The 26,527-nt window shown below is 49.9% G+C and overlaps 1 protein-coding gene across 2 annotated transcripts in view; it reads left to right on the top strand.

Moving 5' to 3' along the window:
* Nucleotides 1–1,757: 1,757 nt before the first annotated feature.
* Nucleotides 1,758–26,527, top strand: part of ADAM17 (ADAM metallopeptidase domain 17) — a 39,690-nt gene continuing 14,920 nt past the window's right edge. Inside the window, exons 1-11 of one of the 2 annotated variants that reach the window (XM_090280890.1) lie at nucleotides 1,758–2,031; nucleotides 11,115–11,247; nucleotides 13,395–13,525; nucleotides 14,315–14,403; nucleotides 16,548–16,716; nucleotides 17,544–17,677; nucleotides 19,380–19,469; nucleotides 21,244–21,357; nucleotides 23,483–23,627; nucleotides 23,729–23,817; nucleotides 24,898–25,050. In XM_090280890.1, coding sequence (XP_090137016.1) covers nucleotides 1,935–2,031; nucleotides 11,115–11,247; nucleotides 13,395–13,525; nucleotides 14,315–14,403; nucleotides 16,548–16,716; nucleotides 17,544–17,677; nucleotides 19,380–19,469; nucleotides 21,244–21,357; nucleotides 23,483–23,627; nucleotides 23,729–23,817; nucleotides 24,898–25,050 — 1,344 coding nt within the window. In that variant the 5' untranslated portion in view covers nucleotides 1,758–1,934. The remainder of the gene's footprint in view (nucleotides 2,032–11,114; nucleotides 11,248–13,394; nucleotides 13,526–14,314; nucleotides 14,404–16,547; nucleotides 16,717–17,543; nucleotides 17,678–19,379; nucleotides 19,470–21,243; nucleotides 21,358–23,482; nucleotides 23,628–23,728; nucleotides 23,818–24,897; nucleotides 25,051–26,527) is intronic. The other variant, XM_090280891.1, reaches the window with a different exon arrangement.

Raw genomic sequence — 26,527 nt, 5'->3', positions numbered from 1 at the left:
AACTTAGGACATGACCAGTTAGTCCGTGGGTCACAGCCAACTTTTTAAAAAAGTGAACTAGGATGGAAAACACATGCATGTTAATGATAATATTTTGTGAAATCCGTTTTTGTGTGTCTAGTGGGCTGTGAGGTAGATTTCAAATGAGTGAAACCATTTCTTCTAGATGGTTAAAAGATTTCCCTGCACTTCACACTCTAGGATGGTGACTGTAAGTTGTCTAATATTTTACAGTTGGGAATAACGTCATTTTTTAATGATGGCCTTGTTGGGGCCCTCCCACTTAGCACTGAGACTGGCAATACTTCGATGTGCTGAGCAACGAGACGGTTAATGCCTTTCAAAAAACAGGGACGCTCCCTGACTTGATGGGGATTCTCTTATTCTATATTGCTTGAAGATTATGTCAAGATCCTTTTATTTTTTCTTTGTCCTCAGACGATTGCTGCAACATTTCACAGACTTGGCCTAAGACTGCCAAGAAGGACTTAAACCCTGCAGGCATGGCAGTTAGCCTTTCCTCACCTAGCGAAGAGGCTTACGGGCTTTCTGTGAGCTTGCAGCTGGGTCATGGAACCCGGGAAGAATGGGTATGTTTAATGAAGACATTTTATACCTCGGACGAGCAGATCAGGTTCCGTTAGGTCAAAAACGCACAATGCCAGTAATTAGGGGGAATTGTTGGAAAAGATGCTGCGATCTCCTGAGGCATACCACAGCGAACCTAAATTGAAGCCATCGTTGGAAGTACTTTACTAGGGACTAGCCGTGAAACCTGACCGGGCAGGACGGATACTTTATTCCCAACAATTTACCATTTCACGATGGAAAACAGACGGTCTCTTTAGTGGAGAATGTGTCAGGTCCTACTTGCATAACCTTTAGTTGAACCGAAGCAGTAATATGCATCCAACGGTATTATTCAGTACCACAAACACTAAACTACAGAGCTAAAAATAGGCAAAGGATTGCAGACCAAAACACAAAGTGCCCTGGAAATTTGGCATCTACGCTAAAGGGACCGTGCGTGTGCAGGCCGTTACAGTTTAGTAAGTGAGCTGGAAGATGGCAGCTTCGGAGTTCACAGATGAGCCGTTGGGGCGGAGATCCTGGCTGCTGGGCATGCTTGCAGAGCCGCAGACCCACCTGCAGCGGGGGGAGCTGCTGCGGACCCCCTCCCACAGAGCCCCTCGTTCCCATGGACGGGACCCGAAACGCGCCGCTGGTCACCCCGAGCGGGGAAGCCACGCTGCGCCCATCTGCGGCAGGGCGCGGGCTCCCCAGGTCAGGCGCAGCGCCCCCTCCCCAGAGCGGGTCCTTCGCCCTCGCATTCCGTTCTCGGGGCACCCCCTGGAGCGCACAGGGTCAGGCGCCCCTCCTCGTCCGCCCCGGGCCCCGCGGCGATGTCTACAGCCTGTTTCGTGAAACGCAAAAACCGGGACCCTAACAGGGACCGAGAGGAGAGAGAGGCCCGGATGCGCCTTCGAGGGCTCGCTCCCAAGCGCCCGCCTCCCTCGCAGCGGTCATCCGAGGACAGAGGCGAGGTCCGCCAGGGTCAAGTCGGGACGTCGCGGGGCGCGCCCGGGCAGCCGCCGCCGAGCCCCGGCTGGACGGAAGCGGAGGGCGGAGAGGCAGCAGGGGGGCGGGGCGCCGTCGGGGGCGGGGCGAGCGAGGGCCTCCCGGCATGCCGCGCGGCGCGGGCTTCCGCCTGTGGGCGGTGCGGGGGGCGGTGGCCGGAAGTGGGCTAGTCGGCCTCTGGGAACACCGCCTGCACTTCCGGAGCCTGGATCCCGGCGGTAGTCTTCCTGTGGGCGGCGCGGGAGGAAGGGCTGCTGTGAGGGGCCGGGCGGATCCCTTCCTCCCCCCGATGTGAGCAGTGTCCCGAACCCCCGTCGGGCGAAGGCTGCCTAGAGCGGTGACGGTGGCCCGGGAACATGAGGCAGTGTCTCCTCCTCCTGACCAGCCTGGTCCCTGTCGTGCTGGCGCCGCGACCTCCGGACGAGCCGGGCGTCGCCTCCCGGCAGCGACTCGGTAAAGACCCGGGAGTTGGCTTAGGCCGGCGCCGGGGAAGAGCGGGAGCAGGAGCCGGCGTCTGGGGGCGGGGTGTGGGGCGGCAGCGGGGCGCCCCGGAGTTTTCTGGGTCCGGAGGGGGTGTGGCTCGGAGTTCAGGCGAAGCGTGGAGGCGGGCTCCTCTCTGCATGGGAAGGGGGTCCTGGAGGCGGCCCCCGGCGTGACTGAGGGCCTGGGAGGGGCGCGCTCCCCGGTCGGCGGTGGCAGGCTGGGGTTCGGGGAGGGCGCTGTGGTCCCGGTCCCGGCCCCGCGCCCGCGTTCCGGGGAGCGCAGGCGGGCCCGGGCGCCCTCGGGGGCGAACGCGAGCTCCCGCCGCGGGAGGTGCTCGTGCCGCCGGCCGGCTCGGGGGCGGCGACGGGGAGCCCCCTCTGGGCACCGCGGTTGGGGCGCCTCGTCCGCGGGCGCTCGGTTGTGGGACTTGGAGCTGCCTCGGGGCGCTGCCCCTTCGGACGCAGAAGGGACCGGGGGCGGCCAGTTCGGTCCGTCCTGAGGCCGGGAAGGGGAGGGCGCTTACTGAGGCTTTCCGGAGAAGTCGGGTCTTAGGGACGGAGGTGCACGGGGGTACACGGGGGGAGCCGAAGTTGGGTGGAAGTTCGCGGCCGCGTGTGCCGTGCGTCGCGTCCCTTCGCTCCGGCGCCGACAGGGAGGCAGCGCGGTTAATCCGCACTGAAGGGAGAGCCCCGTTGTCCCAGGGGGCGGCGCGGTGGCCGCGGTGCGTTTCCGTGGGCGTGTCGGTCCCCAGATCCCGTGGATTTCCCGTGTCCTGTGCTGCGGGGTTTGACACCGCGTCGCTTCTCTTCACGGCTGGTGAGAAGCTTTGCCTCAGTTTACCTGGCCGTTCTGTCCTCCGAACGGACAGACGCTGTGCGTGGCCGGGGCCGTTGAAGGCGGCCAGCGCTTCGTGGTTCCCGCTGCTGGAGGCGGGAGGCGGGGGCCGGGCGGCGACCTGTCCGCACAGAGCGGAGGCGGCGAGGCCGGGGTGCGGCCGGAACCGGGTGGGGGTCCGCCTGTCCGGGGCTGATGTTGCCAAAGAGAATAAACCTGTCCTTTGAGAGAGTGAAGTTCCCACTCAGCACAGCTGTGTCACTGTTGTCGCCGCTGCGGGCGGACAGATGAGCGGCGGGAACCCCAGGGACGCACGCAGTGTAGGGGGAGCGTGCGCTCCATCGGCTCTCGGCAGCGGAGGCCGCGATAGTTCGGGGGGGCGTGTGTGTGTTATTTGCGACGTTAGGACGCTGGAGCCAGAAAAGCGCCCGGGCTGCCCCGCCTGCTCCCCAGGTGTTGGGAGCGCGCGCGTATCTGAGGGTTACGCGTGGCCTTGGCAACGTGACCGCCAGGACCCGGCAGCTTCCGTCTCCGGGGCCCGGGGCCGGGGCCGAGGGGAAGCGGGAGAGCCGCGCGGACGGCGCTCAGGCCCTGGGGCGGGGGACCGGAGCCCAGGCGCCCTGGAGGAGGCGCGGGGGAGCCCGGACCCGGGGCCTGGCGAGGAGGGAAAGGAGGGACCATCCTGCCGGCCGCTCGGAGGCTGTGGCAGCGCAACTTCGCGAGCGTGTCCGCTGGTTTGCACGGAGCGGCGGGAGAAAGGAGCCTCCGGGGCCGGTGGGCAGGTGCGCAGCTAGCGATCGGGCCGTGTCTCGTGGGCGTTTCTCCTTTGGAGGAGACTTGCCTCGGTGTGCGTTTTTGGTGGCCCTGGGTGTGATTTGCTGCTTCCCTTCCCCCTGTCGTTACTTAGGCTGCACTGGTCAAGGCCAGAGAGTCGTTTCCTCGTTCACGGGCGCGGCTGAGTCTTCGTTAGCGTCCTTATCCCGGAAGTGCTCCCGGGACCGCAGCTCCAAGTATTGATGAGGGACTCGAGCCCGCTTTCGGAGTGCTCCGTGGGTCGCTCAGAATGATTGCGCTTGAATTGTTAGGAATTTCATAATTTAGGAAAGTTGTGAGTCATGTGAGCTTAGTCACGATGCTATCTTGAAGTGGCAGCTGGGGCGGGTAAGTCTCACTTTGATTTCAGAAGTGGTTTCTCTCTGTGTTCCTTTTAATAGAAGAGGACGCAGTGGGTGGAAAGCAGAAATGTAGGTCGCAGAGGAGGGCTGGGAGCTGCCCCCGACACGCGTGTGTAGGAAGGTACCTCGAGGCCGTGGCGTGGGGTTCTGCGTGTTGCCGCGGCCCCTTCCCAGGGCTGACACACCACTTTGCTCCACCCTGGGACCTCTGGCTTCCTCTTCTGGTGTTACATTTGCTTACAGGCTGCATTCTTTTTTGGGGGTTTAAAAGAGTTTATTTATTTTCAGAGAGATGGGAAAGGAGAGAGAAAGAGAAGTCGAGAAACATACATGTGTGGTCGCCTCTCTGTGCCCCGACCGGGGACCGAACCAGCGCCCCTCCGGTTTGCAGGCCGGTGCGCAGTCCGCTGAGCCAGGCTGCACCCTCCTGAAACCCGAGCGCAGACCCACCCTAACTGTCCCAACAGAGACTGAGGGCGTCTGTGAGCTTCACTGGTCACCAGTGACTCTGTTTCTGTGGGACAGACCGAAGAGGAGACTTCAGCAGGGTCATGGGGAGGGAACGAGAAACCCTTTGGGCCGCTACGGGTTTCCCAAACACTAAGTGTAGGTGTCCTTCGAGGCCAAGTGTGGTTGCTCTTTGGATTCTTCGCTGTGTTGTCTTTATGGGAGATGGTGCGTGTTTTCAGTGGGAAAGTGTGGAAAAGGCAGGTGGGCCGGGAGGGGCAGGGAGTGCGGCGAGGCGCTTTCCCATGGGCCCCCGCCTCAGCCCTTCGCCCTAAAGGCAGCCCAGGGCGTGGCGTCTCCCCTCTCACACCGCCCCTTTTACTTTTCTCTTAACACGCGTGGGCCCTGACAAGTCGCGCCTGCTGCCGCGGTGTCGCTCTTTGACTGTATTCTGGAAACCGCTCTCGCTGACGCGGGCGCGTTCCCCAAAGCGTCACCCTCACATATCCATCTGCCCCTGTGGCGCTTCCCCCTCGCCGACCACAGGCGCTCCCAGTGTGGCCCGTCCAGAATTACTTGTCTCTCTGTGGGACTAGGAGAATGAGCACCGGAGAGAGGCTGCCTGCGACTGGGCAGGGTGCTGGAACTTGTGGCGGTGACCTCACTGCCTGCCCTGCGTGTGCGCCCCTTCCAGCGGCGGCGTCTTTCTCCAGAGCTTCCCTGGGGCTGTGCGGGCTGTCACTTGAGCTTAGCTGCCCTGTGCCTGGTCTGGTGGAGTGTCTCGGCCCAGCTTACATCCCTGCCCTGGGGCAGCTCATCCTCCATAGGCCCCAACTGGTGTAAACCCATGAGGTGAAGTCCTTAGTGTCCAGGACCTGGGGCCCACTGCCTAGCAGAGACCACTGCTCTTCCTTTCCCTTCTCTTAGTCCCAAGGACGGGGTCACCCGTGCCTACGGCTTATTGCGCAGTAGTCTGGCCAGGCCACCCCCTTGCCCTGCATGTTCTGGGGAGTCCTGAGGAACAGTGAGTGAGGTTCAGGTGTCTCCTGCACAAGCAGAATAAACACGTGACAGCATCCTGGCTTCATCGTTTCTACTCTTGGCACCCGAGGTGGCAGCAGGACACTGATTGTGTCATATTGGAGGAAGGCTTTGTGCTCCGTGCCGCAGAGCAGTGGAGCGGCAGCCGAGGGCTGCAGGGTTCCTGCATTGCACTTGCAAGTTGTATTCCCGGCATGCAGTTTATTGCAAAGAGAAAAGAGAAATTAAGTAAAAAATCCACGAATGTTCCCAGACTCTTCTCATTCAACACTTCATTGATTGAAAGTCAATTTTAGCCCTGGCTGGTGTGGCTCAGTGGATGGAGCGCCGGCCTGCAAACCAAAGGGTCACCGGTTCGGTTCCTGGTCAGGGCACATGCCTGGGTTGCGTGCTAGGTCCTCAGTTGAGGGCGTGCAAAAGGCAACTGTTGATATTTCTCTCACTCATCGGGGTTTCTGTCCCTCTTTTTCTCCCTCCCTTCCCCTCTCTCTAAAAATAAATAAATAAAATCTTTAAAAAATAAAAATAAAAGTCAGTTTTATCTTAAAATGTTGATGAAAGAAATATGGGTATACTTTATGTCATTGTGCCCAAGTCAGTGGCCTAAAAGCTTACCCCAGAGGTGAAACAACTGAGGCAGAAGAGAAGGGTGGAGAGGAAGGGCTGTCAGATCTTCTACAGGTTGCTCCGCAGCTACATTTCGAAAGCCAGTTCATTGCAGGCCTGAGGGTCCAGCTTCCTCTTTATTCTTAGAGAACGTATAGAAGGAACAAAGCTGCTTTGTACCGCTGATGTCAAAGTTGGAAGTCATGCAGGAACAGATTTGCCCCCCCCCACCTAAAATCACCATATGACTTATCAGTGACATGACTGCAAACATATGATGACCTAACACAAGAAGGTCCTGTGTGAATGAACCGTGTAATTGTGAACTATAGATAAGGGACAAGATATAGCGTGGAACCCCAGGGCACCAGAGTCTTGAAGCATCCAGCTTTCCTCTCAACCCCTCGTCCAGCCCTTGTGTAAACCTGCTCCTTGTGTGTGTGTGTGTGTGTGTGTGTGTGTGTCTAAATCGCAGTGGGTATGGGGCCCCTGTGTTCCCAGGCACCCAAGCCAGAAGTCTGGGGGCCTGAATGGTTCAGCTGCTGACCAGCTGATTCCATGACCCCCCTTTCCTGCTCGCCCGCCTCCACGCTGCAGGCACCATGACCTTTCTAGCTCAGAGGGGTTGCCCTGTCCAAAGACCAGAACCCTTACTGTAGGTCCATGGCCCTTCGTGCGGCCTCTGCCTGCCTTTCCAGCTCCACCCTCACCCTCCGTGTGGGTCTGCACTCCCGCCTGCGTTGCTTTGATTGCTTTGAGCATCCCGTTTTTTGTTTCTTGTGAACCTCAGCAAATGTTTGCCCTCTGCTTTGAACCTTCTCCTTTCTTTCTCCTTCTCTTGACTTCCTCCTCAGCCTTTTGTCCTTTTTTAAATATTTTATTTGTTCATTTCTAGAGAGAGAGGAAGTGAGAGAAACATCCATCGGTTGCCTCTCCTGCACCTTCATGGCCCACAACCTAGGCATGTGCCCTGATCGGGAATCGAACCAGCAACCTTTTGATTGACAGGCCGGCTCTCAACCCACTGAGCTACACCATCTGGGGCAGCCTTTTGTTCTTAACATCAGTGTTGTTTCTCTGGGAAGGCGTCCTTAGCTCACCAGGCAGGGGTCGTGCTCCTGCGGTGTCCGTCCCTAATGTCCTGCAACTTCCTCTCCCTTGGTGCTTGGCATACTTCATAATAATTTGCTGTGTGGCGGTCTTTCCACCATCATCGCAATATCAGAAATGTATTTCTTTTTCTCCATTATATTCCTAGTGCCTGGAAGGTGGGGAGTTTGCAATAAATACTGAATAAATGAATAACGGGAGTCTGGTAGAAGAGGGAAAATGGAGCGCAGGCTGTGTGCAAGAGAGGAGGGCTGGGGTGGAAAAGATACAAAAGCAGTGAGGTGGGGGGTCTCGAAGAACAACCAGACGGATGAGTGAGGGGAACCCTAGCTTGTGGCAGAGGAGAGCAGGGAGGGTGGGGTGGGGGTGGGGGACCGCTGCATCATGCAGTGCTCTGGTCTGACCTTTGAGGTCTGCTGTTTTCTGATTTGTATTTGTAGTCAGCCGAAGGGGGAAAGGCTCAGGAGTTTGGGTGGTTGCTGGAGTAACTTGTAGCAATAAAGGAAGGTGTTCTCATTCTGGAGAGTGCTGGGCAGCCATTGTGAAGGTTTTAAAAGAGATCATGACCACACACTGGGCTAAAAACGATAGTTAAGTGGTTTATGTTAAATTGATTGATAGACTTGGATATGGATAAAGGATTAAAGCTCTTGGAAAGTGGGGGAAATATAAATTCTGTTGAAGAACTGTAGTAAACTGATACTACCAGTGGCTGAAATTTGGAAAGTGAAGTGCAGTGCAGTGTGGAGTATCTGAGAGGTTACTTGCTAGTTCAAGGGCAGCAGCAAGAGCAGGAGGTCAGTTTGTTGGACCAGTGCAGCGCTTTGACCGTTCGGGATGGCTCCGGAACGTCCTGGTGGCGCTTTCTGGGTATTAGAAGAGGATAAGCCACAATTGCAACATAGTCGTTAAGTATTTAAAGTGCTCTAGCAAGCTACATTTGAAAGCACTTGTTAGAAAGTATAGCTAAAGGGAATTCAAATGATTGCATTTTTTGTTATTTAGAAGTACCATAACTTATCTGTTTTCCAGTTATTACCATGTTTCTGATTTTTGTTTATAAAAATAACGCAAGGCTGAACAATGAAGATCTTTGAGTTGAAAGGGTTTTTCTCTGAATTATTCCCTTCCTAGCCCAGTTCTGTGGGTCTCAAACTTGAGCGCGCACCTGCGTCACTTGGAAGGCAGGTTAAACACAGACTTCCAGGCCCCAGCCCAGGGATTTCTGGTTGAGTGGGAGAGGAGACCTGAAAACTGGCCTTTTGAACAGGTTCCCAGGTGCTGCTGTGGCCGGTGTGGGGAGCACAGGCTGAGAAGGACTGGCCTGTGATATTGACAGTGAAGCTACAGTGTGAGCTTGAGCGTCTCAGCCCGTAAGAGTGATTATGATCTTGAATGAAACTGAGTTCATGTACCGGCCTGTCTGTATCAGGAAGTTGGAGGGTGAAGGATCGTCCCAGCATCTCAGCATTGAGCCCCCGTGCTGTTTGTGAACACGGGGCTCTTCCGTGCAGGGTTCCCTGCTGAGTGTTGTGAAGCGCGGGCACTAGATGAATAAAAGAATCTATTTGTGAGATAAAGCGAATATAACTCAGAAGCGCCAGAAGAGAGGAATAAGCACGGGCTTCAGAATTCGGAGGGAGGTGAGGGCATATTTGGTCGTCTTGTCAGAAAATTGGGAGGCCAGGGGGTCTGTCTTTAAGCATTTTTAAAAGGCTGACATCAGTAAGCTTGGGGGCTTCAGCCAGGCAAGCCCAAGTTCAAGTCCCAGTTCTGTGCCCCGAATCTTTTGTTGTGTGGAAAATGGGGGTAGTACCCCAGGGGTGTTTGTGGGGATCATATGAAACACCCAGTATAGTGTCTTGTACAAAACAAACACTCAGAAATTGTTGAGTAAATGGTAAGCTTCTTGAAGGTGTTTATTGGTGCTGTTAAATATTATAAACATTAGCGAGGGGAAATCAAGACCATCCATAGGCGTAAAAGTGATTGATTGATGTCTTCTGAAACAGCGTTCCTCTGGATTAATTTTATCTTATTTTTTAAGAGCCGTTACTGATTGATTGATTGAGAGAGAGAGGGAATCATTGATGTGTGAGAGAAACATTGATTGGTTGCCTCTCGTGCGCCTGCAGCCGGGGACCTGGCCTGCAACCCAGCTGTGCCCTGATGGAGAATCCAGCTGGTGACCTTGTGGTTTGCAGGATGATGCCCAACCTCCTGAGCCATGCAGGTCAGGGCCTCTGGATTAAATTTAAAAGGAAGTTTTGTTAACAGAAAGTGGTGGACCCCCAAGTGTGAGATTTGCTGCTTCCCTGTGTAGTTTTGAGTGGACTTGGAGAGAATTTCCTTTGATCATGTGGCGTCCGCCTGGCCCCTGCTGTCCCTGGGGCTGGGCCGGGAGGCAGTTTTCCCCGTTGGCCCCGCTTTTTAAATGGGTGCTTCCCACTCCGCCTGCCTCCTGCCTCAGCATCCACGGCGCTGACCGGTGTTTGCGCGTGGGTGTCTGTCTCTCCCACACTCGAGTGAGCGCTGCGTTAGGCCAGGACGGGTTCCCTTTGAGCTCGTGCCCGGAGCGTGGTGAGAATGGCAGACCGCTGAGGAGGTCTGGGGAAGAGGAGCAGCATTGGGTCGACTCTTTGTTTCATACGTGGTTTTGTGGGCCTGTCTAACCTCAGTAGCTGCTCCCTTGTACTTGGGGCTGCCCTGTTTTGAGGACACTCTGAGTCCAGTGGGGTGGGTTTGAATGCCACTGCTCTACAGCGGTGCTCGTTGGGAGAAAAGGAACGCATCAGCTCAGATATTTTTAGACACTTTCTACAGAGACTTAAGTCACCAAAATTGTATTCTAGGAATTCTCCTGATTTTGGAAGAGGCACCAGAGTTGCTGTTGATGGCAAGCCACTTATAGGGCAGCACGTACTTTACAGTGCTTACTCCTGCTCTGCATCGGATAAAAGCATTTCAGTGCTCGTTCTGTTGTCTGGGCAGTGACCTTCACTCTGCTTGGGTTCGGGTCAGTCTGGTGAAATAATCAGTGTTGCTCTTCCCCAGGGATTAGTTCGGTCTTATCTTCTACTCCTGGTGTCCACTGGGTTGAACATCTGCTGTCCCTGTGGAGGGCGGCAGTAGTAGGGATGCTATCCCTTTTGCTTTTTGATTTGGAATATGTGATTTTCCTGTAAAAGGTTTGCTTTCCCAGTTTTGGTTTACTCAGGCCATTAATACATTTGTTGCCCGTTCTTGCTACACATGAACCGATAAGAAATGGATGTAGCCCAGGGTAGGTTGAATTGGCTGCCTTGATCTTAGAAATTGTAAACATTCAAGCCAGAAATGCCTTTAATTTAGAAGTTAGGTCATTCTAGAAAACGATACTCTGAGACCTCATAGTGATCTCTACCTAAGATGGACATGGGCTCCTGTTCAGAGTTCCCTAATTGTCACCAGTGCCTTCCCACAGCTGGTTGGTTTGACCCAGGATGCTGGCGTGCTTGGCACGCTCCTGTCTGTTAGGTCCCTGTCCCTCCCCTCTTTCCCAAGCCGTTTTTCCTGAAGAAAGTGGGTCATTTGCTCTGCCGGAATTCTGGCATTCTGGGTGTGGGTGATGGCATGCTAAGGTTCATGTGGCAACATTCGACACAGCTTCAAAACTAGAAGTTAGATCTTGATTATATTCAGGTTCTTTTTTTTTTTTCGGTGACCGTGCTTCATGGGTTGTGTGCTGGGCGCTTCCTGATGTGCTTACACTGGAGGAGTTTGTTGTCTGACTCTCATTCTAGAAATACTACGATTGATCAGTAGGCATGAGTGTTAATAGCTTTCCTGCCTTTATTTCAGAGGAGCTTGACTCTTTGCTCTCAGACTACGATGTCCTCTCTTTATCCAGTATCCACCAGCACTCGGTAAGGAAACGAGACCTGCAGGCTTCCGCCCATTCAGAAACACTGATGACTTTTTCAGCGTTGAAAAGGTAATTTGAATTACTTATAGAAAAATGTTGGGGCAAGTGGGACTTGGTTTGGCAAAAGCAGAAAAATAAGGTCCCCCTCGCCCCTCATGGGTTGTTTGTTTCTTCAGTTATAGTTGACATACAGTATTTTATAGTGTCAGATGTATGAAGGTATCTTGGGAAGTTACATTTTTAAAGACTTGTAATTGATATAATTAGTCTGTCGTGATTCTTACATTGTTTATTGCTTATTCTAAAAGATTTATACTGATGATTACTTTAAAAAAGTAAATAGGTATTCCTGGGGTGTCAGTAATGGTAATAATATGTTTATGGAGCATTAAAAATAAATATGAGATACACACTTCCAGTTATAAAATAAATAAGTTCCGGGGATGTAATGTACAGCGTGGGGACTGTAGTTCATGCTACTGTACTGTCTATTTAAAAGTTGCTAAGAGAATAGGTCTTAAAAGTTCTCATCACAAGAAAAAGAATTTGAAACTATGTATGGTGATGAATATTAACTAGACCTATTGTGATGGTCATTTTGTGATATATACAAAATACAAAGATGTTAATTCAGACAGATTAACACCAGTTTGTAGTTACTGTAAATCCTTAAATCAAAAGTCAGAAAGAGAAATAATGGTGCCAGGAGAAGCCTGTAAGTACATGGCCTCACGTTGTTTTGGGAGTAAAATATAAACTCGGACTGACAATTGATTGGAGATTTTATAACTGAAAAGTGAAGATTAGAAATTCAAGAACAGGAATCTGAACATCACTTGGCCCTTATTTTTACAACAGAGCAGATTATTTAGTGTTGAAAGGAAGAGTAAAATGCCAGTGATTATTTTTTTTTCCTTCTTTCTGGACAGAACATTAAGTAAAAGTAATACGGAGACTCCCGGGGAGCTCTAAAACTAAATAATAAGGCAGTTATAACAAGGCGGCTTTTCTTTTCAAAGTTCTCAGCATAACTGATGGGGGAAACGTCATACCTGGGAATGCGTGGGAAGGTATGTTTTAGGGTAGCAGGAGAAAGTATTCCAAGGTTTTCTGGAATAATGTTCAATTGTCTCTTACCCTGTGACCATTACACACATGCACACATGCGTGGGCACACACACACTAAACTAAAATTACCTTGTTATGCTCAAAAACGATAAAAATAATCGTTGCCACGGAGACAGTCTTAGTCTAGATTCTTGCAGACGCATGGGGAAGTAAAATTTCATATTTTCAGCACCGTGGCTGAGCTGACAAAATTTGTCCCTGTGGCTATGATGAAAAACGTACAGTGCTCTGTCTTTGTCTTTGGTGCTCACGGGCCCACTGCAATGACCCTGTAAATAATGGGAAACCCTTGCTCACTGTGCCCAATTTTTAAGTCAGGACTGGAACTTGTAGAAAACAAAGGAGCATTAAGCCTGCCGAAGAGCTGTGGTGTGCATTCATGTCTGTGTTGTTTTTGCCTTGCATTTATTTCCTCACGGGATTGTGGATGGATTTTTGTCAAGATCAGTTCTCTTTAGAAGGAGAAAAAAGCATGAGTGCTTTTCAATGCAGGAAAGTAGCATTTATTAATTTTGCACAGCAGTAGATAGGGTTGATTGCTAGAGGTGGCACAGTGCAGGCTTATGAAACAAACCAAGTTCAACTTCCAGTTTTGCCACTTACCAGCTGTGTGACCTTGAGGATGTTGATTAACCTCCAGGATTCAGTCTGGACTCTGTGAAGTGGAGATAAGAAATACAGAGTGTCTAGCACTGAGTAGGTGTTTAATAAAGGGTATCTAATAATTTCAGTTTTTAATACGTTTTTAAGACCAGCAGGACTCCGACTTATACTCTCTAGACATGTGTGTTTCCTTATTCTCCAGAGCCTGCAGAAAAGGTGGCTGCCTAAGCTGTTTAAGTCTTTTTTTCCCCCCAGTTCTGGTTGTTCTTGGTCTGCCAAATTCTTACAACTAAAGAAATTGGACCTTTTGTCTTTACAGGAGATACGGTGCTCCAAGTGCCTAATAGAACAGTAGTTACAAGTTGTAGAGCATTTTATTAATATCAATGCTTCTGTCCACTTTTTTTTAAAGGAAGTTTAACTGAATGGAAGTCAGGCTTCTGTTTCATGTTCTTAGAGTAAAATGTGGATGCATCCTTCCTTAGGCACTTTAAGTTATACCTGACATCGAGTACTGAACGCTTTTCCCAGACTTTCAAAGTCGTGGTGGTGGACGGCAAGGCCGAGAGCGAGCACAGCGTCAGGTGGCAGGACTTCTTCCGCGGACACGTGGTCGGTCAGTACGGGGCTGCTTGGCCGGCCTGCGGGTGCTCGGTGCCCTGGCCGGCTGGTTGTGCCCTCTCCTGGGGGCGGCCGGGGGAGGGGCGTGGCTGTCAGCTGTCAGAGGGCTGCTGTTCTTTGTTTTACTCCGAGTTTGGGGGCGGAGATACTCAGGCAGGACGGTGTCCTTTACCAGTATGTCACCAGCTGCCTGCTTCGGTGGTTAAAAAGTTTCCTCTCAGGTGTTAAGAATTTAGCCTCTTCTCTCCAGAGGAAGATGGTAGACATCCCTTATGAGATTTTAAAAAGGGAAGCTAGGGGATACAACAATTGACTTTATGATCCCGTCATGTATTTATTTATAAAATGTACCAAACTAGCATTTGTGGTTTACTTTTGGAACTTTTTGTACAGTAAGAAAAAATGGCATTAAAATTGTCAAGTAGTATAGTTCAAGACCTCTGTGTTCCAAATGATGCTTTCTGCTTCCTCTTAGTTCTTTCTTATCCCAGAATAAGCAAAGTTGTTCCAGGAGGAAGCCTACACGCTGGTCTGTTTTGCTCTAAAACGGACTCTAGGTCATTCTCACACGCAGCTGGGGGCGAAGAGCTGGGCTTCAGCCGGGACTGGAGGCCCCTCCTGAGGAGGGGGGCCCACTTGCTGGCCGGGGGCTTTCACTGTGGCTGTCTCTGCAGCCTCTGGGCGCGTTCACCCTGGCGAAGGGCTTCGTGGACTTTAAGTGGCAGTAGTGCGTTGTTTATTTTTTGATGTAAATTTGTTTTAATAAAAGATTTTCTTCTCTAAGGTGAGCCGAACTCTAAGGTTCTAGCCCACATAGGTGACGGCGACGTTACAATAAGGATCAATACAGACGAGGCGGAATACAACGTGGAGGTGGGTCGGCGGGGGGCTTCTGTCGCGCTTACCTGTTGTCACAGTTCTGTTTTTATTAAGTTTGCTGGAGTAACACGGGCTCATCACGTAGCTTTTGGGTGTGCACTGCCGCGCTGTGGCGTCTGTGTGCTCGGCGGTGTGTGTGCCCCCTGAGGTCCAGTCTCCTCCGTGACCGTGACCGTGACCGTCTGCCCGCCCTCTTGTCCCCTCCCACCCTCCTTGTCCCCTGGTCACCACCTTTCTGTTGTCTGTGTGAGCTTAGCTTGTGTTTGTTTTGTTCGTGTGTGGCTTTCTGTTTCCTGCCCCACATATGAGAGAAATCATATGGTTCTTGTCGTTTTCTGTCTGACCTGTTTCACTTACATGCCTCTAATTTTTAAAAATTTGTTTCTCAGTTGTTTTAAGAAGACAAAGGTCTGTAGTTATACTTATTTTCTCCTTGTATTTAAAGTTTTTAACCAGGAAAATGGTTGTTTTTTTTTTAAAAGGAGATTTTTTTTACAAATAGCTAAGAAGCTATCATAAGATGCACCCTCTATTTTTTTTTTACTCCTCACCCGTGGACATGCTTACTGATTTTAGAGAGAAGGGAGGGGAGGGAGAGAAAGGGAGAGAAGCATTAATGTGAGTGAGAAACAGTGATCTGCTGCCTCTCACACACGCCCTGACTGGGCACGGAGCCCGCACCCTAGGTCTGTGCCCTGACCGAGAACTGAACCCCTAACCTTTCTGTTTACGGGATGACGCTCCGCCCGCCTGAGCCGCACCGGCAGGCTGAGATGCACCCCGTGTCTCTAAGCACATCCTCTAATTGAGTAAAAGTCACGTGTGGGCTGTGTGATAGGAAGGGGAAACTTGCCTCCCTTGTGACTCACCTTTCCCTTATTCCTTCTTTAATAATCCTACTGTACGTGGGCACATCCTCAAGGGCGCAGGTGAGGTCTTGTTTGCCCATTTCCCCTGTTTTCTCCTGGATGCTCTGGAAGTGCAAGGTCAGGAAAGGGTGACAGTTTAGAGCTGGCAAGGTTAAGAGAGGGGACTGTGGGAAGTGCGGGCCCTGACCGCTGTCTCGTGAGCGCACCGGCAGCCGGAGCCAGGACTGTCCTGTCACACCCGTGCAGGACACGCTGCCATGTGCCAGGGGCTCGCCCGGAAGACAAAACCGTGTGAAGGAGTGTTCTCTTGTGTTTCAGTTTTCATTTCCACGATGGGTATGGATATGCATATGTTTGTATATGTGTGTATGTATGTATAGATATATTTAAAATCTTTTGTATGTTTCTCATGAGCTGTTTAGAGTCCTTAAAGAGAAGAACTGGGTTTGGGGTGAACAGAAACACCCTTCAGACTTGGCTAACCTTTTGAGTATATTAGTTCTGATTTACCGTGGCCTCATAATCTCGTAAGCGAGGATTTTTAAACACTGCTTTCCATGCAAGTGGTAAGTTTTAGGCATATTGTTAGGAGCTTTTAGTCTTCTCTCGTGAAAATTGTTTGTTCTCCCTGTGCATATAAAGATGTGAAGGGAGCTAGACTGAAAAAGCCCGAGACCAGAGTCCTGGTCTGACTCTCATTGCTGAACGCCCATCACCCAGGACAGTGCCAGTGAGTGGGAAGGGATGTGCTTACTCTCCTCTGGATCTTCTCCAGGATTTCATAACCTGTACAAAATAACGCTCTTCTTCATGTATAGATAACGCCAAAGAGGGAGTAATCCATGTATGTATTTGCTAGCAGAGAAACTCTGTGATAAAAATTGGAGTGGTTTGTTTTTGATAAAATGACTGGTCAGGTTACATAACCTGGAAATGAATGTTATCTAAAGACAAGGAAGGGGCCCTGGCTGGTGTGGCTCAGTTGGTTGGCGTGTCCTGTACACCGAAAGGTCACGGGTTTGATTCCTGGTCAGGGCACATGCCTGCGGAGCGGGTTCGGTCTCCAGGCAGGGCGCGTGTGAGAGGCACTGACCAGCGTCTCTCTCACGTCCACGTTTCTCTCCCTCCCTTCCCCTCTGAAACCATAGGCATGTCCTCGGGGGAGGGTTAAAAAAACAGACAACAAAAGAAAACAGGGAGAGGATATAAGAATTTAATGTTTAGAGATTTTTGTGTTTTCTATCTTAATTATACTTTTTTCTATCTTAGCCACTTTGGAGATTAATTAATGATACTAAAGACAAAAGAGTGTTAGTTTATAAATCTGAAGATATCAAGAATGTTTCACGTTTGGAGTCTTCGAAAGTGTGTGGTTACGTAAAGGTGGAAAATGAAGATTTACTTCCGAAAGGGCTGATAGACAGAGAGCCCCGTGATGGTGAGACTTAAAAAATATACTTCCAATAAAAAACAAGCATTACAGCTGTCTTCAATAGGGGTGGTTGTTAACTGATTAAAAAAAAAATGTTTATCAAGTTTAAAATAGTTCAGAAAATTTTAAGTTAATTCTTTTGCCTATAATGTAAGAAATGAAAACACTGGAAATCAATAGTAACAATCAAGATTGGGCTTAAAAAATATTAATGAAAGGGGAATTAAATAATCTGAGAGAAATATTTTTTATTTGTAGGTATTTAAAAATGACAAAATAACACTGTTGTGAAACAGCTTTTGGAAAAGTTCATAAGACGTTAGCTGGTGACGAGCTCTCATGTTTAGAGGGAGGAAGGTGATCAGTTTGGGGCAGAGCCTCTTACAGTCGTTTGAAGACAGCTGTCTTGGAGAAATAGTCTCTGTCCTCATTTTTGCGAACCTTAGTATGAAAATGAATTCTTAAATGGCTTGATTATTTGATAAGAAGAACAACCTGTTAATACAAACTAGTTTTTAATGTTCGATTACCTTGGTATTTTTACCGTTACTTCGGTTAATTCGCAGCCCAGCAATAAACAGGCGATCGCTTTAAGTGCTTTTTAACGCTGCCTCCTTGTAAAAATTACAGAGACATGTTTCCTTGGTTTCGAACTCTACAATTTTAAAACCTCACATTACTTCTCTGTCTTCCTGCAAGTTGTTTTTTTGTTCAAGATGTCTAAGCTCAAGTAGTGCTCGTTTCAAAAATATGCTAGATTTAAAGTGTTACTATAAAAAATACTCCTTGTCTTGATGAATTTTGATTTACTAGTGCATACAAATTCATGTTAGAGCATACTCATCGGGTGAAGAGAAGAGCCGAGCCTGATCCCATGAAGAACACGTGTAAATTACTGGTGGTGGCGGACCATCGCTTTTACAGATACATGGGCCGAGGGGAGGAGAGTACAACCACCAATTACCTAGTAAGTGTGTGATCCCGGAGGAGCGGGGCCGAGTCCCTTCCGGAGAAGACTGCTTGATTTGAACCATAATGAAACTGGATCTGTTGCAGACGCTGTATTATTTTATAAAATATTGGAGGGCCATCCTCTGAGGTGCTTAATTACCGCATAGAGATTCTAGTTTCAAATTTTTGAAAACCTATTTTACCTTCCGACTCTTATTTTCTGCATGTTAGGATTCTTGTGCATTTTAGGTTTAGGGAGAGTTCGTTACATAGGCCTCTTTATAGAAGTGAATTCTTTGAAAATATCACTGCGACGGTGGCAGTGATCTCCGGTGACACGTGTGAGTGTGCGCTCTAGAGTGGAAACGCCTTTGTGTGAACCTGTGCCTTTTATTTTTGCTTATGTGCATATTTCAGGGAAGTCGGTAGGTTTGTGTCATAAAGTAGCTCATTATTGGACTCTGCGTGAAATAGACGGGACTTCCGTGGTTGTAACTAACTCCAGGGCTAAGATGTGAAGGGAAGGTTGCAGAAGTATTGACACTGGCTTTTTAAGCAGTTGCTATATAATTTGAAAAGTCAAGGGAATCAGATTTCATTGACAATTTTTATCACTGTGACCTCATTTGTCATAACTTGGCGCTGACCGAAACGTTTAGGAAACAAGAGAATACAGCTATTCATGAACCGAGAGCCTAGTGCAGTGAAGACTCCTTTCTCGTTGCCTGGCCTTCGCCATCTCTGTTCTGTCTCATTCGTCCCCCTTCTCTCCCTCTCTCCCATGGCCAGTGAAAGAATTCATTGTCAGGTTAGTAGGAACAGTGTGTGAAGTCATTGTAGTTCTTGCTCCTAAGTAAGAGAGGTCTTTCTTGAAAAAGTTTCTTAACAGGGCTTTGTATTAAAGGGCTCTTCTTAATTTACTTCTTTGTTCATTACACCAAGAGCGTGATATAATGAGAGGTTTATTCTTAAAATTTGCATTTCTTAGTCTTGCAGTTACAATAAGCAAAGAAGAGTTTCCTACCTATAATCTGCTCCACAGTTGTCTGAACAAACCTCATCTACCCAGTTTTGAACAATAAAAAGTTAGCTTTGAGGAGAAGCTAGGGGATGAGCATTTTGTCCTTCTGTAGTGTGGACCGTCCTGGGCTATCGTACTGCCCCTCCTCTCCTTCCCTCCTTCCCAGGTCAGCACAGAAGGAAGGGGGGGGGCGGTGGGGCCTCATTGTCTCCTTCCCGGGCCTCGTGCTGAGCTCCGCCCGGTGGGGGCCGGGCACGGGCTGAGCCCCCAGGTGCTGCTGCTTCCCTCTCCAAGGGCGGGCCGTGGGGGTGGGACGTTTGAGGAGCTTGCCAAGGGGTAGAGTGAAGACAGAATACTTCTGACTGTTAACCTTCATTTTGGTAGTTGGCTGGAATGGCAGTTTTTAAAAAAGCTTGCAGCTGGGTGTTTTGGGTCCATGTGCACTTGATTGCTTGGACCTGTGACAAGGTGCGCTGCTGCTTTATTCTGGCGACGACACTTTATCTGGGGCTGGGAGTGATCTCTTCGTCAGTGGTGTCAGCGCTGAAGAGTAACTGCTATGCTAGTTTCTGTAATTGGTAGAAACTTTTAAAATGGTACTTTTTTCTGAACTGATATTTTGTCTCCCTGCAGGATCGTTACCTTGCGAAGGGCAGCAAAGACATACATAATGTTTCTCTCTCCTTTATACACGCAGATTGAGCTAATTGACAGAGTTGACGACATCTATCGGAACACTTCGTGGGACAACGCGGGCTTTAAAGGCTATGGAATACAGATAGAGCAGGTATTTCTCAACGGGTGTGGCTGGCATGGCTCAGCCGCGTTATGTGACGTAAATATTTGTCACTTACATTCATACCCCAAACTTATCTTCAAATGTAATCATTAATAAATGTTCTCAAATGCTAGTAATTCTTGCCTGGTAAGTTATACAGTGACTGTTGATATGAGTTATTTATAGATGATGAAGTTTTCTGTCCTTAAGCTTCTTTTAGGCAAAAAGCCTCCCCTGCTGCTGGGAGCTCTCCGCTCCCTGCACACGCGGCTCTCCCCCCCGTGCTGTCTTCTCTGTCTGCGGCTACGCTTTCTGTCCCTTGTTGGGATCCCGGCGCGTAGCGCTGAGTCCTTAGAGAGGCTGCTGGAAACTACCGTGTGCATCGCAGGGCATTTATCGGTACAGGGGCATTTGGTCTCTTTCCCCCAAATCTCCCGGTTTAGTAGAGCATGTCCAGCCGTGATATATTAATGTCATCCTAACATCTCATAGTGAAAATTGTTCCAAATTGATGACAGATTAAAAAAACTGTTTTGAAATTGGGTATTGATTTGGACTGACACTTTGATATGGGAACTATAGGGATTATTGTTTCTATTTTTTTCTAGGCTCTTTGTGCTAAATTAACCATATTCTTATAGGTTCTGTAGCTAGAATTTAGAGATTTAAAGAAAAAATTCTTATAAATGTTAAACTTTTTTGGTACCTGCATAAAACTAAGAATTATTTTTCCCTTTTCCGTTCTCTTACTTACATTTCCTTTTTTTAAGCTACTATTTGAATAGGTAACATGTACACGTGGTGTAAGAGCCAATGCCGAGTAAGTTGCCTCACCCTCTGTCCCCGTCACACCAACCTCTTCCTCAGAGACGTCCATGTCGCTAGTTCCATGTGTGTTTTCCGGAGACACTTTGTGCCTGTGTAGCATGTGTGCGCGTGTGTACCTGACACACTGGTGGAATGCTGTACTCCTGGGCCGTGCTTTTTCATTTCATGACTGTGTTCGTGATTATCCCATTATGGCACATACCAGGCCGCCCTGCTCATTTAAAATAGCTGCACCTTTAGTGTTATGGGATCAGTAAATAAAGCTTTTTTGCTTTAGAACTTGGAACCAATTGAAAATATAGGTGTGAGGTAGGAGATAAAAATACATGTCAGCTTATTTAATGATGACAGATGGACTGGAAGATGTGATTTAGATGTGCAGGCCCAGTAGGTCTCCTGTTTCATCCCAGAGTTGGCCTTCAGCCTGCACAGCCTGCCCCACCGAGCTTGCCCCGTGGCGCAGAGCGGACGGAGTGCCCTCCGCAGGCAGAGCCAGGGCGGCCGGAAACTACTGTGCTGAGCACGGCTTTGTTTTAAGCAGGACGGGTGTGCATTTGTACGATGTGTGCAAGGGGCAGCCCCGTCCTCTGCAGACTCACTGCTGTGCTGTGCAGCGACGGGCGTCTCCTTGTCGGCGTCTCGGCGTCGTTGACTGTGGTCGAAGTACATGTTTTAGATTGAGTTCTCACTGTTTCCCACTAAGTATAGAGGAAATGAAAGTTTGGGAGTACATTTATAAGTTTGTGAGTCATTAATTGACATGTTTTTCATATCATATGCTTCTCCCTTTGTTTTTAAACCTTGACTATTTAGAGCTGAAGAATTTTATGGAATTCTGGTTCTAAAACATTTTTTCTAAATTGTAGTCTTTTTTGTATATCAAATATAATGCAGTATTCAGAGTTTGTGACTCTTCCCTTGAAGTGTTTTAAGTATATTATATCTTTAAGTATAGATTCGTATTCTCAAGTCTCCAGAAGAGGTGAAACCTGGAGAAAGGCACTACAATATGGCAAAAAGTTACCCAAATGAAGAAAAGGATGCTTGGGACGTGAAGATGTTGCTTGAGGTAGGTTGTGGAGCCCTGGAGCCACATGATTTCTGTCGCATGGGTCATGTCCGCGCTTATGACAGGCCACTGGAGAAGGTGCTGGGGACCAGGGGTAGCCCCCAAGCGGGTCCAGCGGTCACCTGTCCCAGCAGGCCGGCAGCGAGACAGGCGGCAGGGCTGTGCTGGTTGCCCCTGGCGTCTCTGAGAACACAGTGGAGTAATGTGGCTTCAGAAAATGGGTGGATGCCTCGTATGTACATTTTTTGTGCCATTTTGTTTGTTCAGGGCCCTTTGAAACTTTTAATGAACCTCTTAGGTCAGTAAAGATCAAACGGTATGGAAATAAATTAGGCAGTAGAAATATAACTTAGAGCTCTCGAGGTTCTGTTCAAGAATGTTAAGTTTTTGTTTTTTTTTTATCTTGGTAATAAATCCAAAGCTAGTTAACCTCAGTACTCTGTACCAAGGCCAAACGTGATTTAGCCTGTTGGCCATGTGATGCAATGTCTGAGTTTGTGTACCGGATAGGGTTTCTCTTCCAGTAGGTCGATGACATGCTGGTTTCTTCTCGGTGCTCTAAAAAATCACCACAGGTGTCCCAGCTCAGAACAGCACTTTATCTATCTAATAGTGTTCATGGGTCGGTCCGGGCACAGTGCGCTCCGTCCGGAGTCTCTGGTGAGAGTCTCAGCAGGCTGAAATCCAGTTTGCAAAGTCTTGAGTGGAATTGCAGGAAGGTTGCCAGCTCTTGATCCAGGCTGGGGTCCGTAGGGTGCGCTGAGTAGTGCTCTGGCGTGCCATGTCCCGCTTGGCCTCCTGGCGGCCCCGCAGCAGGCTTCGGGGGCTCCGTCACTCGTCCCGGAGACTCGGCCCATGGGTCAGCCTGTCAGGACTGTCGGTAATGGAAAGGACCAGATGGGGGCAAAAAAGGAGGCATTTATTGTCTCATTGTTCTGGAGGCTGGAGGTCTGAGGTCAAGGTGTTGGCTGGGTTGGTTTCTCCTGAGGTCTGTCTCTGGCTGGCAGGTGGCCGTCTTCTCCCTGTGTCTTCACGTGGTTCTCCCTCTGTTTGTAGCCCAGGCTGCTCTTAGCAGGGCACCAGGCAGGCTGACCTCATTTTACCTAATTACCTCTTTAAAGGTCTCATCTCCAAATACAGTGACGTCCAGAGGTGCTGGTGGCTCAGGCTTGAATGTATGAGCTTGCAGGGGGTCGGGGGTGGGGACAGTTCAGCCCGTAACAGCAAGGTTCCGTGACTTGTCCTTGGTGACTTATGCAGCTGTTACTGCCGGCCAGAATCGCGTGGCCAGATGCCCTGACTCCTGGGACAGCTGAACCATTGCACCTGTCGGCCTGTCTGGGGGCGGAGCAAAGGGAAAGCCCCCAACCCTACAGATGCGCCTCTGGTTCTCTCCTCTCAGGCTCCCCTGTCACCACAGAGCTGTCAGGGTGGCGTCTCCTGGCCACGCCATGTTCCTCATCCAGGGCTTTCGTGCCACTCAGTTAAGCATTTTAAAAGTCATGGTCTTCTTAAATTGGAGATTGTGGGTTATTCTAGTAGAGGGTTCTGAAGTAATATATAGAGCCCTTTTAGGGAAAAAAAAACCTCTCAAAGCCCCAGCGCTGACTTAAATGGATTTTACTCTTAATTTTATTAACATAAAACTAACTATACTATACGCTTTCCTATAAGTTTATATTTATAACTCCTATACATTGTAAAGCCAAAGCAAACCTAAAGAAAAAACAAAAACCACCCTGCAAAACTAATGGAGTCCTTGAACTACTTGTGAGGCCTCTGTGGGGGTGTGCAGTGCCGAGACTGCCTGCCCGGGGCCCCAGCCCTGAGCCTGACACATGTGGGGTGTCCCTGGTGCTGGGCTGCAGGGTCTGCACCAGCCCTCGTGGTTTCGGACAGCTGCTGTGAAAAGCTCCCTGTCTTCCCCTCTGTGTGCCCCCGCGCCCCGCCAGTGCAGATGACAGTCTGCCCCTCACCTGCGCAGGTGGGCGGCACGAGCTGTGGGTGAGGGGTGTCGTCCCGCACCGATGGGTGCGCACCTGCCATCGTGCGGTTCTGTACTTGGTTGAAACATCTTACAATGTGATGTCATTGTTAATCTAAGAACACTTTTCCTTTTTTAAAGCAATTTAGCTTTGATATAGCTGAAGAGGCATCTAAAGTCTGCCTAGCACATCTGTTTACATACCAGGATTTTGACATGGGAACTCTTGGCCTAGCTTACGTTGGCTCTCCCCGAGCAAACAGTCACGGAGGCGTTTGTCCAAAGGGTGAGCTTCCCGCTTGGTGTGCTTGGGTACGGTGACAGCGGGCTGACTGGATTCTGTCGTAATCCTGTCCTGAAAAGCCATTTGCTTCCTTTCTCTTTCAGCTTATTACAGCCCATCTGGAAAGAAAAATATCTATTTGAATAGTGGTTTGACCAGCACAAAAAATTATGGTAAAACCATTCTTACAAAGGTATGTTCTTTTATTTTTTAAAAGGACAGATTTTTAGTTTATTATAGTTGTATATTTATGTAGAGCTCTTCTAAAAGGGTAATACGTACTGGGTTTTTTGTTGTTTCTGGGGGGCAATATGGAAGTAAAAGGTGTAAAGAAGGAAATAAAACTTACCAGCCAGACTGCCTTCAGGACCCTCCTGGGTCATTGTTTTCCCCAGGGCGTCCCCGCTGGGGCCTTCCTCCTGCGCCTGCTCTGTGGGTGCTCGCTCCCGGGTCCTGCTCTGTGGCTTGTGTCTGAGGACACCCCAGCCTCATTTCCTGGGCCCGTGTTCCTCCTCCTCTTGAGTTACACCGCCATTCCGGTATAAGGCCTCCAGGAGCTTCCTAAGGAGGGGCACCTGGAGGCGGACCCCTGCGATTCTGCGTGTCTGGAAATGAGAACTGGCACCCCCCCCATTCTCTCCGCATCTGAAGGCCCTGCTCCGTGCCCTTTAGTGTTTGTGTTGCTGTTAAGAGTCTGAAGTCATTCCAGTTTTTTATGCTTTGTATGTGACCTTGTTTTTCCCTCTGGAAGATCTCAGGATCTTGTTTTTGCCCAGGGACAGCCCATTAGAAATATGCTAGACATATTCCAGAGTCCACGTTAACAGAAGACCTAGGAAAGAGTCGCTCAAGTAGGGGGGCGTTTGCCGCAGCCGAGCGGTTCGCGGACAGCTCTCCTGCTGCAGGTGCCCAGGGCCCAGGGCACGCCCCACTGTCGCTCAGCCCCGAGGCACAAGGCCTTTGTCCTCCTGGGCGTCACCTCATGGTCCCAAGATGGTTCCCTCTGTGCTGCAGAAAGGAGGACAAAGAGAGAATAGTCTTCCACTGGCTTCGGCTTCTCTCACCGAGGGCAGAGCCGGCCACAGGGCTGCCCACACCTTCAAGGGACGGTGGGAAGGTGCCTGTCCTAGTCGCGTACATTGCTGCCCGAGCAGAGTTGAGGACTCTGAGAATCTGATTACTCAGGATCTGATTTAAGGCAGCAGGGCCTGCTGGCCAACGCTTGTGATGGTCGGGTACTGGAAAATGATGTTTTCTCTGCATGGTCTTCAAGGAAGCTGACCTGGTTACAACTCATGAACTGGGGCACAATTTTGGAGCAGAACACGACCCGGATGGGCTAGCGGAATGCGCCCCAAACGAGGACCAGGGAGGAAAATTCGTGATGTACCCCATAGCTGTGAGTGGAGACCACGAGAACAATAAGGTATGTGTGTTCGGAGCTCCTTGACGTGCTCAGGAAAGGACGCGGCCCTTTCATTGTGATGAGAGCTCAGAACAGGTCCGTTCTAGGGGCGGGCTGCAAGCTCCCGCGGACCTGGCAGGTCGGGGTGTGCTCGGGAGTGAAGCATGGTCCGTCTGAATCGGGTTCAGGCTGTCGTTGGGCTGTTTGTTACCCGGACCGTGTACATTTGAGCTCTACGGAAAATCAGGAACACCTGGCTCGTGTTGGAGTTCTAGGTGACAGGGTCCGGTGGGCTCAGGCTTCGAGTTAAAACTCCCTGTCATTTCATTTACAAGTGGTCATTCATGCAAGCTCTCCAGTACTTCCCAGTTTACATGCTTCCCTAAGTGCTGCAACGAAAGGCGTAATTGGCCACCCACCATGCCTCCTGTGGGGAGGGCCCCGGCTCCTTGTCCCGGCTCTGCCCCCCGGGTGGGGGGGGCACATGGTAAGTGCATGGAGGGCCCACTGAGCGAGCTGCTCCTCAGGGTCCCTGGGGCAGTGCGCTGGCTGACTTGAGCTGTTGTGGACAATTCCAGAGACTTGAAGAGTGGCCGTGACGGACTCCTGGAGTCTGAAGGAGAAGTGTCCTAGGTGTCTGGTCCTGTCCTTTCACCGAGAGTGAAACAGTGGCAGTCGCGGGCAGTGTGGGGAAGGCGTCCTGCTGGGTGGGAGGGCCTGGGACAGGGACTCAGAGAAGCGGTCTCCAACCAGCAAAGGCACTGAAGTACCTGTCCCCACTCCCCTTTGGAGCCTGGCCCCTTCAGTGTCTTTACTATAACAATTAATTGGAAGATCCTTTTTATTTATTTATTCCCTTTTCACACCCTGATTGTTATTTACAAACCCATGTACAGATACTGTAGAACTTTCTAAACAGTAAGACATGTGAGAAGTTACTGTTACCAGCCTGAGCTTTATCAGGAGTACCCGCTGTAAAGGCGCAAGGCGGTGACTCCCGAAGCCCTCTCTAGGCTTGCTGAATGAGAAGGCCTGTCACAGAACATTCTGAAGAGTGAAGGGAGCGTACTTAGTTTAAGAATTTTATAGCAGCCAGAGTTTGTTCTGTTTTTTAAAAGAATTATATTGATTATGCTATCACAGTTGTCCTGACTTTTCCCCATTGCCCCCCTCCACCCAGCCCCCTCCCACTCCCTCAGGTAGACCCCACCGTTGCTCATGTCCATGGGTCATGCATGTAAGTTCTGTGGCTCCTCCATGTCCTGTACTGTACTTTACATCCCTGTAGCTATTCTGTGACCACCTGTTTGTATTTCTCAGTCCCCTCCCCTCTTCACCCATCCTCCAACCCCTCCCATCTGACAACCATCAAAATGCTCTTCATATCCGTGGTTCTGTCTGTTCTTGTTTTCTTAGTTTGTTTTATAGAGTCAGCTGTTGATAGATATGCATTTATTGCCATTTTTTCTTCACAGTTTTGATAAATGATAGCTTTGCG

This window comes from Furipterus horrens, unplaced genomic scaffold, assembly GCF_987537825.1.
Source record: "Furipterus horrens unplaced genomic scaffold, mFurHor1.1.pri manual_scaffold_6, whole genome shotgun sequence".
Classification (NCBI taxonomy): Eukaryota; Metazoa; Chordata; class Mammalia; order Chiroptera; family Furipteridae; genus Furipterus; species Furipterus horrens.
The sequence above is the reverse complement of the archived record's forward strand: the minus strand, read 5'-3'. Positions and strand labels throughout refer to the sequence as shown.